Raw genomic sequence first — 14,137 nt, 5'->3', positions numbered from 1 at the left:
ACAACAATGCTGCTGGTCGGGGGTGGGGGGGGGCCACACCAGGAGTGGCGAGGGGCTCAAGGTCTGGTGTCGCACCAGCGATCTTCATGGTTCTTCGAAGACTTAGGGGAGCCTAATTCCGAACCAGGTTTCGCCTCTGAAATGGAGATGGACTTGTCCAATTTTGACCCTCTGTTTTCCTCCACCAGCTGCTGAGAAACACCTTTCCAGGACTCAGGATCTTCCGCTTCGGGGGGCAGAGCAGGGCGGAGCGGGGCTGAAGGTCCCGCCGAGTCCTCCCTCGGGCATGCAGGCCTCCTAGCCGCGGGGAGCAGGCTGGAGGGCGCCCCAGGCCAGCAGAGGGCACTCGAGGAGCAGGGAGGACTTAGTCCCTTGAGCCCTGCATAGGTTCCCTCTAACCCTTAATTAATTCTTTTGTCCTGAAAAAGACCTGTCCACACTATCGAGACATTTTTCCCTCTCGTGTTAATCCTACAATCGCCTGGGCTCCCTGTGTTTCTAACACCCAGCGTCAGGTCTTTCTTCATTCCGGGATTTGACTATAGCTGATATAATTAACAAATAAGTATGTGGGAGTATGTAAATATAAGAATATATATTTACATCTATATCTGTACATACATGAACATAGGTGTGCATATATATATACTGTGTACACATGTACGATTGATATAATCGATTCATATAACATGTTTATATACTATATATTTACTTTATTGCCTATTAATATACATATATTTATACATACTTTATACATATTTAATACATCATATATTATGTGGCATATACACATATATTAACATACTTGTGTTTATATGTGCATATTATATATGTATAGGTTACTTACATATATTTTATATTCACCAAGCATAGTATACATATATATGTATACATATTTATAAATTGTTCATATATTCTTATCTCTTGTGTGAAGAAAGCCATCCTGTTGACTGACAGAAAGAAAAACATTTACATGTGTATGTAGGTCAACATACTTCCATAGAAAAAAGACTGAAAATAAAGACACCAAAATATAAGTATATTTATCCTAGATGGAATTATTTTTTCTTTTCTCTGTATTTTCCATTTTAAAATAATGTACATTTTTATTGCCTATATAATTAGAACAAATTTATATATTTAGTTCTAGGTTTAAAATACTGAGCAATGACTTTATCCAATAGAATTAAGCTTCCTAAAAGCTTGATAAGGAATGTGACTTGGGAATGTCTTTTGCTTTATAAAGCCAGTCATACTCAAAAGGATACTCTAGTGCTCAGAGTCCCTGGCTCACATCTCCTGCTTCATCTCCCATTTGCTGGATGACTTTCAAGAAATCATATCGTCGGTGGGTGAAACATCAGGTTCACGTGCAGGGAGTTTTGTTTTCTTAACTTGCTGCTGTACCCTCGGCACCTGGGGCGGTGCTGGCACTCAGGGGCATAGTGGGCATTCAGTGAATATTTGTCAAATTAATGAATAAACCTATCTCCAGGGGACTCTATTTAGACCACATGGCAATGGCGATGGAACAAAAGATGGGAAAATGTCCAGAAATACTATTGACTCAAAGAGGAAAAGCAAACGATTTTTACCCCCTTTGTTCAAAAATGTAAATTTAGACTAGATGAAATGTGAATGATTCTTATCTGAATACTCCTGCTCCTCAAAATAATTGAAGAAAATTATTGAATAATTGAATTTCTGCATCACTTGGTTTGTTCAAGGAGTTATATTTGTTGTATTACATTTAAAGGCATATTCCAGATGATACTCATTGAATTTCTACTTCATTGGTGTTACAATGGAACTGTAACTCAAAGAAAGCATCTGTATCATTTTTAATGACAGTGAAAACTGTTTTCAAGATATAATGTCCTCTCAATGTGAAGTCAGAATTTTTTCGACTGACACAAAAACTCAAAACTCATTGGTGCTAACTAATGCTGTTTGCAACTTTACCTAATTAATATTTTCTAAGCTCTTGCAGTCATAAGTTCTGACTTCGTTGGTCTTCTTTATTTTCTGAAAAATGACAAATAGTCAAATTGAAGTCATTTCTCTCTCATTCATGTGTTTCTCTGTAACTTCGGTTGGGTGTATATCTTAAACCAAACCAAGTCTGTCTCTCTCTCTCGCTGTAAGGGCATCTGGAAGACTGGATTGCCAGTGAAGGGATGCCGAGAGCCCTAGATGAATAAGTGACTTACTACTATGTGGCAGGATTTAGAAATGTGCAGAATTACAGGATACATTTGGGATCCAAAGATCTGGCCCTATTCTGGATTCTGTAACATTTATTTGTTAACCTCTCACAAATCAACTCTCAGACAGTCTTCTCACTTTGTAATCCAGCTAAACACAGTCTCACTGTTTGTATCACTCACTTTACCATCTCCAAACCTTAAATCTAGCAAGATGCATAGCTGCTAATAGGAAAAGACAGACTTCCTCTTTCTTAATAATTTGACTTTTTGCTTTATTCTGCACTTGTAAATGGGATACCTTTAGACTCTAAAAAAAAAAAACAGATTATGTCCTTTTGTCCATTTGATTAAATTGGTCATAGTAATGTTATTACTGTTAATGTTATTAATATATAGCAAGTGAGCATGTGATATATGTCCTGAGCTATTTGTGGTATTTAAAACAGAATGGTGAATGAACTAGAAAAAATACTCATTCTTATAGAGGTTATATTCTAGCTTGGAGGCAACTGAAAATTAGTAAGGAAATAAATCTGATAATTTTAGACAGAAAACATTTGCTACGAAGCAAATAAATGTAGATGATGGGAAAGAAAGGAGTGAGGTAGGTGGGAGGTCTTATTTAGATTGGGTGATCTGAGGGGTCCGGTGACATTTGAGCTGTGAGGTGACCTGCATGACAGAGTCTATTCAGCCATGGGAATATACAGGCAGACGGAACTGCAAGTGCAAAGGCCCTGAGGCAGAAAGAGTCTTAGAGTGTCTGAGGACAGAAAGAAGGCTGAGGCAAGGGAGTGCATAAGTAGAGAGAGTGGTAGACGGGAGCCAAATCAGTTAGGGCCTTTTTGGCCATGGTGCAGAGATATGGTTTTACTCTGAGGGCAGTAGAAGCCAGTAGAAGGTTCTAGAACAGTTTGCTTTTTGAGACTCTCCCTCTGGCTCCTGGTGGAGAACAGATGGAGGTATAGCAAATGTAGGAGCAGTGAGTCCCCTTAAGAAGCCAGGTCTTCAGCCAGGTAACGGATGGAGGACCTAGGCCAGGGAGAGGGTATCTGCACATGCATTGAGAGTGCCCTGGGCAGGTTGCCAGGGTTGGTATGTGGGAGATGAAAGAATGGGGAGGGTCAAGAGTGATTCTGAGTATTCTGACTCCACCAACTTGCAAACCTATACTGTTCCATCCTCATCCTAATATTTCATATATTTCTCCCAACTACTCTGTGAGCTTAATGTTGCTGTGTCCACATTTTACAGATAAGGAAACTGAGGCTTAGGGAATTTAAGTAAATAAACCACTCAACTCAGATAGCAGGCACCGGCCCAGCACTGTCTGATAAACAAGCCCCACTCTCCCCCTAGTGACCACCCTGCATTGCCATCTGAGGAAGACCAGGGAGCCCAAAGTAATGTGTAACTTTACTCTGCAGTTTTAGGCAACTATTCAGAAACTGGTAAGAGATATAATGAAATAAGTGCTGGATACTGGTATAAACTTGTGAAATGAATTTGTTAAACATTTCATTAATCACTATTCAAAATGTAATTTAAAAAATAGCTTCTTAACTCTGATGGGAATATAAAATGGTGCAATCATTTTAAAAAACTGGCAGTTTCTTAAAAGTTAAATAAACACCCAGCCTGTGACTCAGCACTTCTACTCCTGGGTCTTTGCCCAAAAGAAATGAAAACATGTCACAAAAAGACTTGTACAAGAATTGTAATGATACCCGAAAACTGGCAACAACCCAAATTCCTATCTACAGGAGAATAGATAAACAAACTGGCATGTTCACAGGATGGCGCACTCCAAAACAAAATAAATGAATTACACATGAATGAATCACAAAAAAAAAATTATGTTGAATAAAAGAAGGAAGACTTAAAAACATACTATATTATTTCATTTATTTGAAGTTGGAGACAGAAAAATTTAATCTACGGTGGTAGCGGTGGGAGGGTGACGAGAAAGAGGCATGGGGAACTTACTGAAAGGTGGAGATCTTGATTGAAGAAGGGAATAACTTTGCATATGCACATATCTTTCCAGAGGTGAGTTAGCACTTAAGCAGGATGATAATAAAAGCCAAATGAAACTAATATGTTGTTCATATCTGAGGCAACAAAGAACTCATAATCGTATAGTCACCAAAATAAGCATTTATGGGTGTCTCTGAATCATAGCACTCAGGCGACACAGAGATGGTAGGGTCAAGTCATCACTGACAGATCCACCATCTTATCCATGGCAGCAGGTAGTTAGAGAACCAGAAAGCAATTATTAATTTGCAAATCTATATCAGCTTGGGATACAAACACTCAAGCAGTGTTTTGACAACTTTGAGAGCTTTCAAATCATCTTTCAGAATTTCAGCACGTTGGTCGACGATGCTGAGCAATTCCACTAGACGGCACTGTGACCACTGACGCCTTATAATCTGGAAAGCTGTAGTGACCTATCCACGTGGAGAATGTAACAGAGGCAGACTGGTGGTCTTCCTAGCTCCCTCCCCCACCACCACAACCCCACACACAGACACTTCCTCCATCCCACCCCTTTGTGTCCTGAGAATTTTTCTAATCATCTCCCACCTGGATCCATTTGCCAAGTCATCGCTCAGGCCTTATATTACACGGAAGTGATTCATCCTGTCATTCTGGAGGCCTAACTAGCAGGTGGGCAGAGGATAACTTTTTTTATTCTGCTTGGTTTTGTATGGCAGGTTTTGTTGGTGGTGGAACACCATTTGAGTCTTTCAGGAAAAGAGCAACATATAAGTTTATTTTGCAGGCCATCAGTTAAGATGTAAATGTCTGGGGAAAGCAGTTCAGAGGGCTAGTAGAATAGAGAAATGAAGCTGATTTTTTTTTTTTTTTGCCTTTTTTATTTTACTAGCTGGCAAACTGGAAACAGTGAAATGGGCGTTCACCTGGCCTCTGAGTTTTGTCTTATACTTCACTGTACCCAACTGCAACAAGCCCCGCTGGGAAAAGTGGTTCATGGTGACATTTGCTTCCTCCACGTTGTGGATCGCAGCCTTCTCCTACATGATGGTGTGGATGGTAAGTGCATGAGGACTCCGCAGCAGTGCTGGATCTCTGTGGAGAGGAAAAATACACTCAACCAGCGGGGGATATGGGTTGGGGTTTCGGCCCAGAAACTGTATCAGTCAGCTATTGCAGCAATAAGCTGCAAAACAAACAACTCCTAAACTCACAAGCATTTACTCTCCTGCTCACATGTCTGCAGGTTGACTGTGGTTGGACTAATCTCAGCAGGCACTGGCTGAGCAGTTCTGCTTTGGGCCACAGCACGGTTACATTCGATTCAGGCGGCAGGTAGGGTTTGTGTCTACTTCATGTGTTTGCCCATTTTCTGGGACCAGTGGCTGCCTGGAGAATGATCTTCTCATGGTGGATCATTGTAATGCATAAGGGCAAATGGAAACACAAGGTTCCTCCTAGGGCCTTAGCTGTGACTTCTACCTACATTCATTCTATCAGCCACTCATGACATCAGTGTAGTGAGAGAAGTATACTCTACTTGCTCCAGTGGGAAAAACAACAGAGTCACCAGGCAAAGGGCACGGAGGAAGTGTGAGGAATTGGGAGTGATAATTCCATCCATCAGAGTCACTTTCCCTATCTCAGTCTCAGTTTCTTCAACCAGGTCAAGGGTCCCTTCTGAAGCTAAAATAATGATTCAGGGATTGGCCTTGATTGTAGAGCCAGAAGAGCTTCGTGCCCAACACCATTTTAGGAAATGCAGCTGGATTTAGGAAATCCAGAATGCACTGCTCGTGTATGACTGTACCTTTTAACTGTGGAGTAAACCTAATTCATTAGAACTGGAGTTGGGCAGAAATTAAAAGCCATGACAAAATTATGTAAATCTAAATTAATCTTGCTTGAGTGTTAGACAGAAATGCGATATGTAAATTCAGGGAAATTAAACTCAAGAGCTAAAAAAAGATTCTGAAAAGATTATTCTCGAGGTAATAACAAATCTGTAAACTTGATACAATTAATTCACAATTATCTCTTGCTTTCAACATCACCAAGCAACAGATAATTATTTTTGCAATCCAAATCTTATAGCCATGGGTTTCTCCCTTATTCTGTATTCATTAACATTTTTATTTGACATATTCACTGGGTTTTGTCTCTGTTCCAGGTTTGGGAACTAGCATTGGTGTCCTTGACCTCCAGGTGCTTGATAGTTTTCTCTCAAGTCCACAAATAGGCAAACTCACCCGCTGATCTGAGGTTTACCCTCCTTCTGTGTGCCTCCTTCTGCTCTGATGGAGGTTCTAAAAAGTTCTGAGAAATGGCAGGAATGGGGAGAAAACAAGGGAAGCACAAGGCCTGGCACAGCCAACTGGGGAATTGGTTCCCCAAAACTCCAGACTCAACCACAAGCATCAAAACAGCAGCTCCTTTCCAGGCCAAGCCCCAGCCAGCCAAACCGGATTCCTGCAGGGACCCAGCTGAGGGTTAGAAAGGAAAACAAGGTTTGGCCAGGATTCTTGTAGCTCCATTTCTCAAAAGCCTCCTCAGAACAACAAACAGAAAATTAGTGTGTATCTGCAACTCACTTTCCTCCCTGGAGAGCAGAAGGCAGAGATCCCCGGGGCCACCCCAAGTTCAGTTCAGCGCTGAACGGATATAAGGTGCATTCATTCTAGTTTGAAAGGGGATGAGCCAGGCATCTCAATAGATCTCACTAACTCCCCAAAACCTTTGAGTGGGGAAGGAGCAACTGTGACCTTTGGTGGAAGTCAGAGTGTCATGTTTAGTAGTCCCATTCAGTTGCTGACCTGAGAGGAACTGTGAGGGGATTGCACTACTTACAACATGTGGTTTGCATTTCTTGTAACTTTATAAAAAGCAAGAAGGTCAAGTGGCATCCTAAAATGACCAGTTCATCTCAGGTCGTGCAAGTTATCCTTTCCTTAGGCCAACGTACAGGGACTCGATCTCTTTCCCACTCACCTCTCTTTTGCGTCCCCACTCCCATCATGATGTCTCACCAGCTGCCTTCCTCTCATTTTTCCCATCTGCAAATTCAGAGGCAAGAATGGGCTTATTTACATAATGGAAGCACTGTCTAGTTATCACCTGTTTCCACCCTCTGCCTGAACCCCTTGGATGTAGACAGAGGCAAGTGAGCCTGCCTGCCAGGCCAGAATATCCCTTGCCATTACTAGCAGGTGTGCCTTAGGCAATGCCTGTTTCCTTATCTGAAGAATGGAGATGATAATAGCCCCTACACCATAGGGTTGTTATGAGAAGTAAATAAGTTAACACCCATGAATATCACTGAGCACAATGCCTAACTACTAAATAAATATAAGAAATAGGGTACAGAAGATGATGTTGACAAAGATGATGTTAGCAAGCTTCACGGGAGAAAGGAAAGGAATCTGCTACTTGTGGCTTTTCCTACAAGACTGGATAGTGTGAATCCAGCCCCCTTCCAATCCTTTAAATTCCCACAATGCAGCTTGGGAGTTGGAAGCTCAAATTCCCAGCACAGCATGGCAGCCATGTATTTGGGTTTCCCAGGACCATCCTGAGAAACATTCTGTCCCAATATTGCCTTTTCCCAAAAACTCTGTTTTTGCTCTCTCAAGCCACCTTCCTCACCTGAAAAGAACAAGTAAAAGGAATCAATCATTGATTAGAAAACATGAACTCCATAACTGTACATGGTCCCCTGACCTGCAGCCCCGGTCTGCTGCACTAGAAGTTCTTTGCACTCTGTCCTGATACAGAGAGCAGATGTTGCTTCCTGAAGAGACTGCCCAGACTGCAGCCTTTTCTGCTTCTTGGTCCTTCTTGGGCAGGTAGGACTAGTGTTAGCCCTCAGCTCACCACCTCTTCCTGCTTCTTCCAGGTCACAATCATTGGTTACACACTGGGAATTCCTGACGTCATCATGGGAATCACCTTCCTGGCAGCAGGAACCAGCGTGCCCGACTGCATGGCCAGCCTCATTGTGGCTAGACAAGGTGGGGTCTCCCGTGCGATGGGTATGGGAAAGGAAAGCAGGCCTTCCTTTGGGAGTGAAGAGGTCTGTGTGGCAATTACCAGGACATCAGATTCTGGCTTGGAGAGAGCAATGGGCAACTTCAGTTTCATGTTAGTAAATAGGCTCCTTGGCATCAGAAGATCAGGAAAACAAGCCAGAAGGTGCTTGAGAAAGGCGGAGACATTTTCTAGGTGGCACCCACATCCCCTTTTGGTGGTCTTATTACCATCCTTCTATTATTAAAAGTAATAAATACAATAATAGCTAACCTTTGCTGAGTGCCACACACAGGGCAAAGCAATTTAGGCATATAATCTTATTTAACTTAAACAACAACTCTGTGAGTTAGGGACAATCATACACCCATTTTATGGATAAGGAAACTGAGGCTTAGGGAGGACAGACCCCATAACCTAAAGTTTACCCAGCTGCAGTACCCCTCAAGGTGGCAGTTGCCAGAGGTCACTCTTCAGCGTGTGGCAGACCCTTCTCTCCTTCAAAACCAAGCTCACAGTTTACCCTCTACAGATGTCTACCCCTGGGTATCCATGCACTTTTCCAGCACCCACTCTAAATATATGCCTGATTTGTGCTAGAGAGCCTTTGTTTTCAGCAAACACAATGTGTAGCTACAACACTTAGCACAGTATCCTCTACAAATCTTCACAGAGTTCTACTAAATACATTATTTTTCTTAATATTGCTCAATTATTTAGAAGGAGAATTGAATATAGAACAGGTGGGAGATGATACTAAAATGTTGGTGAGATCATGAGCCATTTTATAAAACAGTGATCATATTTGAAGTGAAGGTCAACAGTTCAAAGAATGTGTATATTCTATTGATAATACATATTCTCTTGTATTGACTATGTATTTTACCATCGGTTTCATTCTATAGTGATGAGTTGGGAGAGAACCAAATATGTAAGCATGCAGATCTGCCAACTGGTCTCTTGCTGTCAGACCAAAGGCATGGGGCCCCTGCACTCCCCTGGGATCACCTCCCTCACTTGAGTGCCCTCTTGTCCTTGCAGGCATGGGGGACATGGCCGTGTCCAACTCCATTGGGAGCAATGTGTTTGACATCCTCATTGGCCTCGGTCTTCCCTGGGCCCTGCAGACCTTGGCTGTGGATTATGGATCCTACGTAAGTGGTTTTGCTCCATGGCTTTTCTTTAAATTTTGGGGCAACTCTGTGTTTGGTGGCCTTGGCCCCTGTGACTTTATCTAAAGGCAAAGGGGTATGGAAATACTAATATTGAGGGGGAAACAAATTCTCCCCATCAAAGTCCTCCCAAAGTCGGGCTTATGGACGCCTTCAGGATGCAGGAGCAGGGTTGGAAAACTTTTTCTCTAAAGGGCCAGTAATACCTTAGGCTTTGTGGGCCAGACTGTCTCTGTCACATCTACTCAGCTCTGCTGTTGTGACCTGAGCCACTATAGACGATACAGAATGAATGAGTGTGGCTGTTTAAATAGAACTGTATTAATAGAAACTGAAATTTGAATTTCATATAATTTCCACATGTCATGATATTGTATGATTTTTTCATTTCTTTTCTATCACTTAAAAATGTAGAAACCATTCATTTTTCCTTGGATTGAATTACTTTTAAATTTTATTAAATTTGTTGGGGTAATATTGGTTAATAAAATTGTACAGTTTTCAAGTGAACAATTCAATAATGTCATATGTATATCACATTGTGTGTTCACCACCCAAAGTTGGATTTTCTTACATCACCATGTATTTGACACCCAAAAAATCATTCTTAACTCATAGGCTATGTAAAAAAAGGTGGTGGGCCAGGCTTGGCCCAGGGGCCATTATTTGCCAACCTCTGCTCTAGTGTATTCGTTTTGCATACAAAATATTTTTATTTAAGAAGGAAGAGACACAAAATACAAGATGCCCTCTCTGCCAGGGATCTAGTAGTATCAGACCCTCCTGTGATGGCCTTCATGCTATCTCTTGAGGTTAGGCTGATTATGACTTTAAGTGGTTATGCAGTTGGGTGACACAGGTGGGCCAGGTAGACTTCAGTGCTCTTTCCCAACTTGCCAAATGTTCACCCTTTGCTGGTGGACACTTCTGCCCTAGACACTGTCCGAAGACTGAGGAAGAAACTGCAATTAGAGATTTCTTCTTGCATCTGGAAGAAAATAATACTTTGAGGTTTTTACACCCAACCCAGTGCTGGGTGCTTCTCTATATGTGTTGCTGGGCATGATATTAGTCTATCTATATGTTGTAAATAATTGTGTATTATACAGAAAATGTTGTAGCTCATTTTATCAAATGATAGTTGTCTTCAAAGTTGTTTAACTAATGGTTGTTTCCAGCTGGTTGAAATTGTCAGGGAGGGAGATACCCTTCTTTAGTATTTCTGGCTGAACTAGTGACAAATAATAAAATTGACACAAGACTAGATTAACAGGAAAAAATAATTTAATATGTGTACACAGGTCATAAAATGAGACTCAGAAAAATGATCAAACCGGGCACCTTTCTATACATTTTAGTCAAAGAAAAAAATGAATCTGTGAGAAATTGATAGGACAAAGAAAGTTAGTGCTGATTAGGAAGGACTCTAAGCAAGGTTTGGGCTTGGGCAGTTAATTAGTAAAGGTGTTACAGCATTGGTTTATACAAGCTTTGGACTCTGGATTCTTTTAACTCTGTGATGAGGTTGTCTCTCAGCCCTCAGGAGAAGGAAGGGCACCTGTCACATGGAGCGTTATCTCTGCTTCTAGAGGGGAAGGGGTGTAAGGGTTTTCTGCTTGCATAGACAGATTCTTAAATAACTTTAATTCAGAATAATCAGTATGCCATTGTGGGACATCTTGGGTCAGCCTGCCCTGGGCCCTGACCTGATGAAATTGAAATCTATACAGAAAGGCCATATGTGTTTTGTTCGTGTGAAGTTACCTATTGGTTGAGAGATTTCCTCAGAGGTCATACTTGATCTTCGGTGCCTCATCTCTTCCTCCAAGTGTTCTAGCTTTTCTAAATCTAAGTCTGTCTCTCGTTTCACTTTTTGATCCATCTTTATAGCCCATCTTCATTGGACCCCAGATTCTGCCTGACTCCTTCTCCCCTTCACCCAGCTCACAGAAGTACGTGTGGATCTGTCAAGTTTATCAACGATCCACCTGGTTTATTCCTCTGTCTGTTTCACCTTCTCATCTGCCTCTTACCAAGCCATGAAGAAGTAAAATTCAGACCTATGTGAATCTCAACTACTTTTTGTCTTCTCTGGTGGCTAAAAAGTAGGCAGCAAAAAGATGAAAAGAAACTACAGTCTGAATAACTCGAAAGTCAATCCTTGAATAACAGATTTTTACCACATTGACTTTCTCCAGGGAGAGATGAACAGGCAGGAGCAAGAGATCCAAAACACTCCAATGTCCCTAAGATTCAATATGTTTATTTTTTCTTTACTAGGATTACACGGTACAATCGTGGAAGGTAAAATCAAAAACTTTCAAAAACAAAACTCAGAGCTCATCCTGGAAGTAAACAAATTTCTCTGATCAGCTTTGAAATATTCCTGACAAAACATGGATATCGGGCCTGAAATTCCAACTCGAATAGGCACATTGTCTGCCATCAGCAATCCCCTAATGATCTGTCCTCCTTTCGGCCTCTCTGACATTCTCCCAACACTCTTCACAAAACAAAAAATTAAACAAAATTTTCATATTAATAACACCCACAGCCATGAAAACATACCATTTTCAGGTCCCAAACTCTAGTGACGGTGACATCATGAAGACAGAAATTCAGGCCCTATTAGATGTTTGGCCCAAATTCATGTTTTCCATCTGTAAATGACATAATGGGGTCACTCTGGTAATTCTGCTGGAATTATACAAAGAGCACATCTAATCCTGTGATCGCCTTGAAGTGATCCTTGAAGAGAAAGGGAAAATGCAGAAGAAAAGGCCTCTTCTCGTTTATGATCAACAACCATGGCATACAGGAGAGTGCTTTTGGGGGAGACTTTTGGTTGGAAAGACTAGAAAAAGATGTGTCACATTAAGTTATCCAAATGCTGCCGTTGCTGTAACCAGTGCTAGAGGGATCTTCATGTTATTCCAGGGATACAAGCATACAATGTAAGACTCTCTTTTGAAAGTAGAAATTCAATAATATAATCTATAAACAGTTCATGAAGCCCAGAGAACTCAAGGAGATTTCATTTTATATATGATGTGAGATAGGGTCCAGCTTCAGTCTTTTGCATGTGGATATCCACATATTTCAGTACCATTCGTTGAAAAGGAGATTTCATATTGAAGTTTAACAATTCTAAGGGAGAAATTCTAGTTAACTTCTTTTTCAGTAATGTTTACAACTTAGGAACTATTAGGAAGTTCATGATTATATTTCAATTAAAGTTGTATATTCTAGAATCCTGTATTTCCTAAATAGTGATTACCTTCACTATCAGGAAAAGTTTTCATCCCAACTGAGTCAGATCTAAAATGTAAATGGGCAAAAAGCCAGAAAAGACAGACAGGTGAGCTGAATGGGGCGGGGTTGACAGAGTAATAAAATCACCCCAAGATTCTAAGCGGCAGTCTTTAAAATGCTATTTTCTGCTAATCTTACTCAAATAGTTTCATCTCTTTGATTGAGAGGGCGTTCAGCGAAGGAAGGAAATTCCATGAACAGAACAACGCCTTAAGTTCTGCCCACAGGCCTAACTTTTCTAATCCTTTTACATCATGCCCCAAAGCAACCTCATGCTGCACATCATGCAATCTCTTCCCCGTGTCCTGTGGGCTCTTTCTCTATCCTACCTAGTCTGACAGTTATATTCCCACATCTTCTCTATGCTTCTGGAGTCTGAGTGTAAGCACTTGTCCACTTCACTTTTGCCATCTGCACTGTACTTCGTGACCATCTTGAACATAGCAGAACATTTTACTTATTTAAATAGAGAGTAAATTTAATTTCCGCAGTTGTAGGGGTGAGCAATTCCTCATTTATAAGTAGCCCCTGGGTGCTTTACCGTATTCTATCCCAGTTAAATAATTTATATTTGTGGTGGTGATTCTGAGTCAGCAAGAAAAAGTTAAGAATGAAATACTTTTTGTAAAAAACAGTTAAGGTGCTGGCATGTAGAGAAGTGGACTTTAATTTTCTGGGACTTTAATTGACTTGTCCAGACTACCTCTTTGCCTAGTAATGTTAGACCAAACTAGTGGCCCAGTATGTGGCCCAACAAAGCTGTATTATTTGGTTTTGCTGGAAGCCAAGGGTCAAAGAAAATGGCCCTCGGAACCAGATCACCTCACAGAGGGTGTAAAGGGGCCCCTACCAGGGGCTCCCATTGTCTTTCTCCAGCTCATTCTTTAGGTGTCAACTTGGATATCAACTGTGATCTCTTAAGCTTGAGTCAGTTATCACACTGTGTTTTTCAGCAACTCCCATCAAAGCTTTCCCTTGCCCCTTTGTCTGAATCTCTCCCAGAGAGATGATCTCCCTGAGGGCAGAAACTGTGTTGGTCTTATGCATTTATTGTTTTCTCTGTGCCTAGGACAGTGCCTGGTACTTAGAATGTGCTCAACAAATAATTGTTGGATGGATAGATGAATGGATGAATGGATCCTGTTTCCCATCAGCATCACCTCACGTGGGGAGGAAAGTCTGTGAGCAGAGCAGAATGAAGGAATAGGCTCACCAGAGAAAAGAGCAGGGGACAAACAAAACAGCAATAAGAAGAGCTTAACATTCACTGAGTACCTACTATGCACCAGGCATGCTAAGGACACCATGCACACATGGTCTCATCTAATCCTGACAGAAGCTAAACAAAGCAAGGATTATTTCTTCAACCAGTGGTTATTGTGCAGCTACTGTGTGCCAGGAACTTGGTGAGGCACTAGAAAT

General features: G+C 41.3%; 1 protein-coding gene across 2 annotated transcripts in view; it reads left to right on the top strand.

Moving 5' to 3' along the window:
* Nucleotides 1-14,137, top strand: part of SLC24A3 (solute carrier family 24 member 3) — a 458,625-nt gene that overhangs the window by 426,583 nt on the left and 17,905 nt on the right. For both annotated transcript variants that reach the window (XM_039874396.1, XM_039874397.1), the window contains exons 13-15: nt 5,101-5,267; nt 8,101-8,215; nt 9,273-9,385. In XM_039874396.1, the coding sequence (XP_039730330.1) occupies nt 5,101-5,267; nt 8,101-8,215; nt 9,273-9,385 (395 nt within the window). The remainder of the gene's footprint in view (nt 1-5,100; nt 5,268-8,100; nt 8,216-9,272; nt 9,386-14,137) is intronic.

Source organism: Pteropus medius, unplaced genomic scaffold, assembly GCF_902729225.1.
Source record: "Pteropus medius unplaced genomic scaffold, Ma_sr-lr_union100, whole genome shotgun sequence".
Taxonomy (NCBI): Eukaryota; Metazoa; Chordata; class Mammalia; order Chiroptera; family Pteropodidae; genus Pteropus; species Pteropus medius.
The sequence above is the reverse complement of the archived record's forward strand: the minus strand, read 5'-3'. Positions and strand labels throughout refer to the sequence as shown.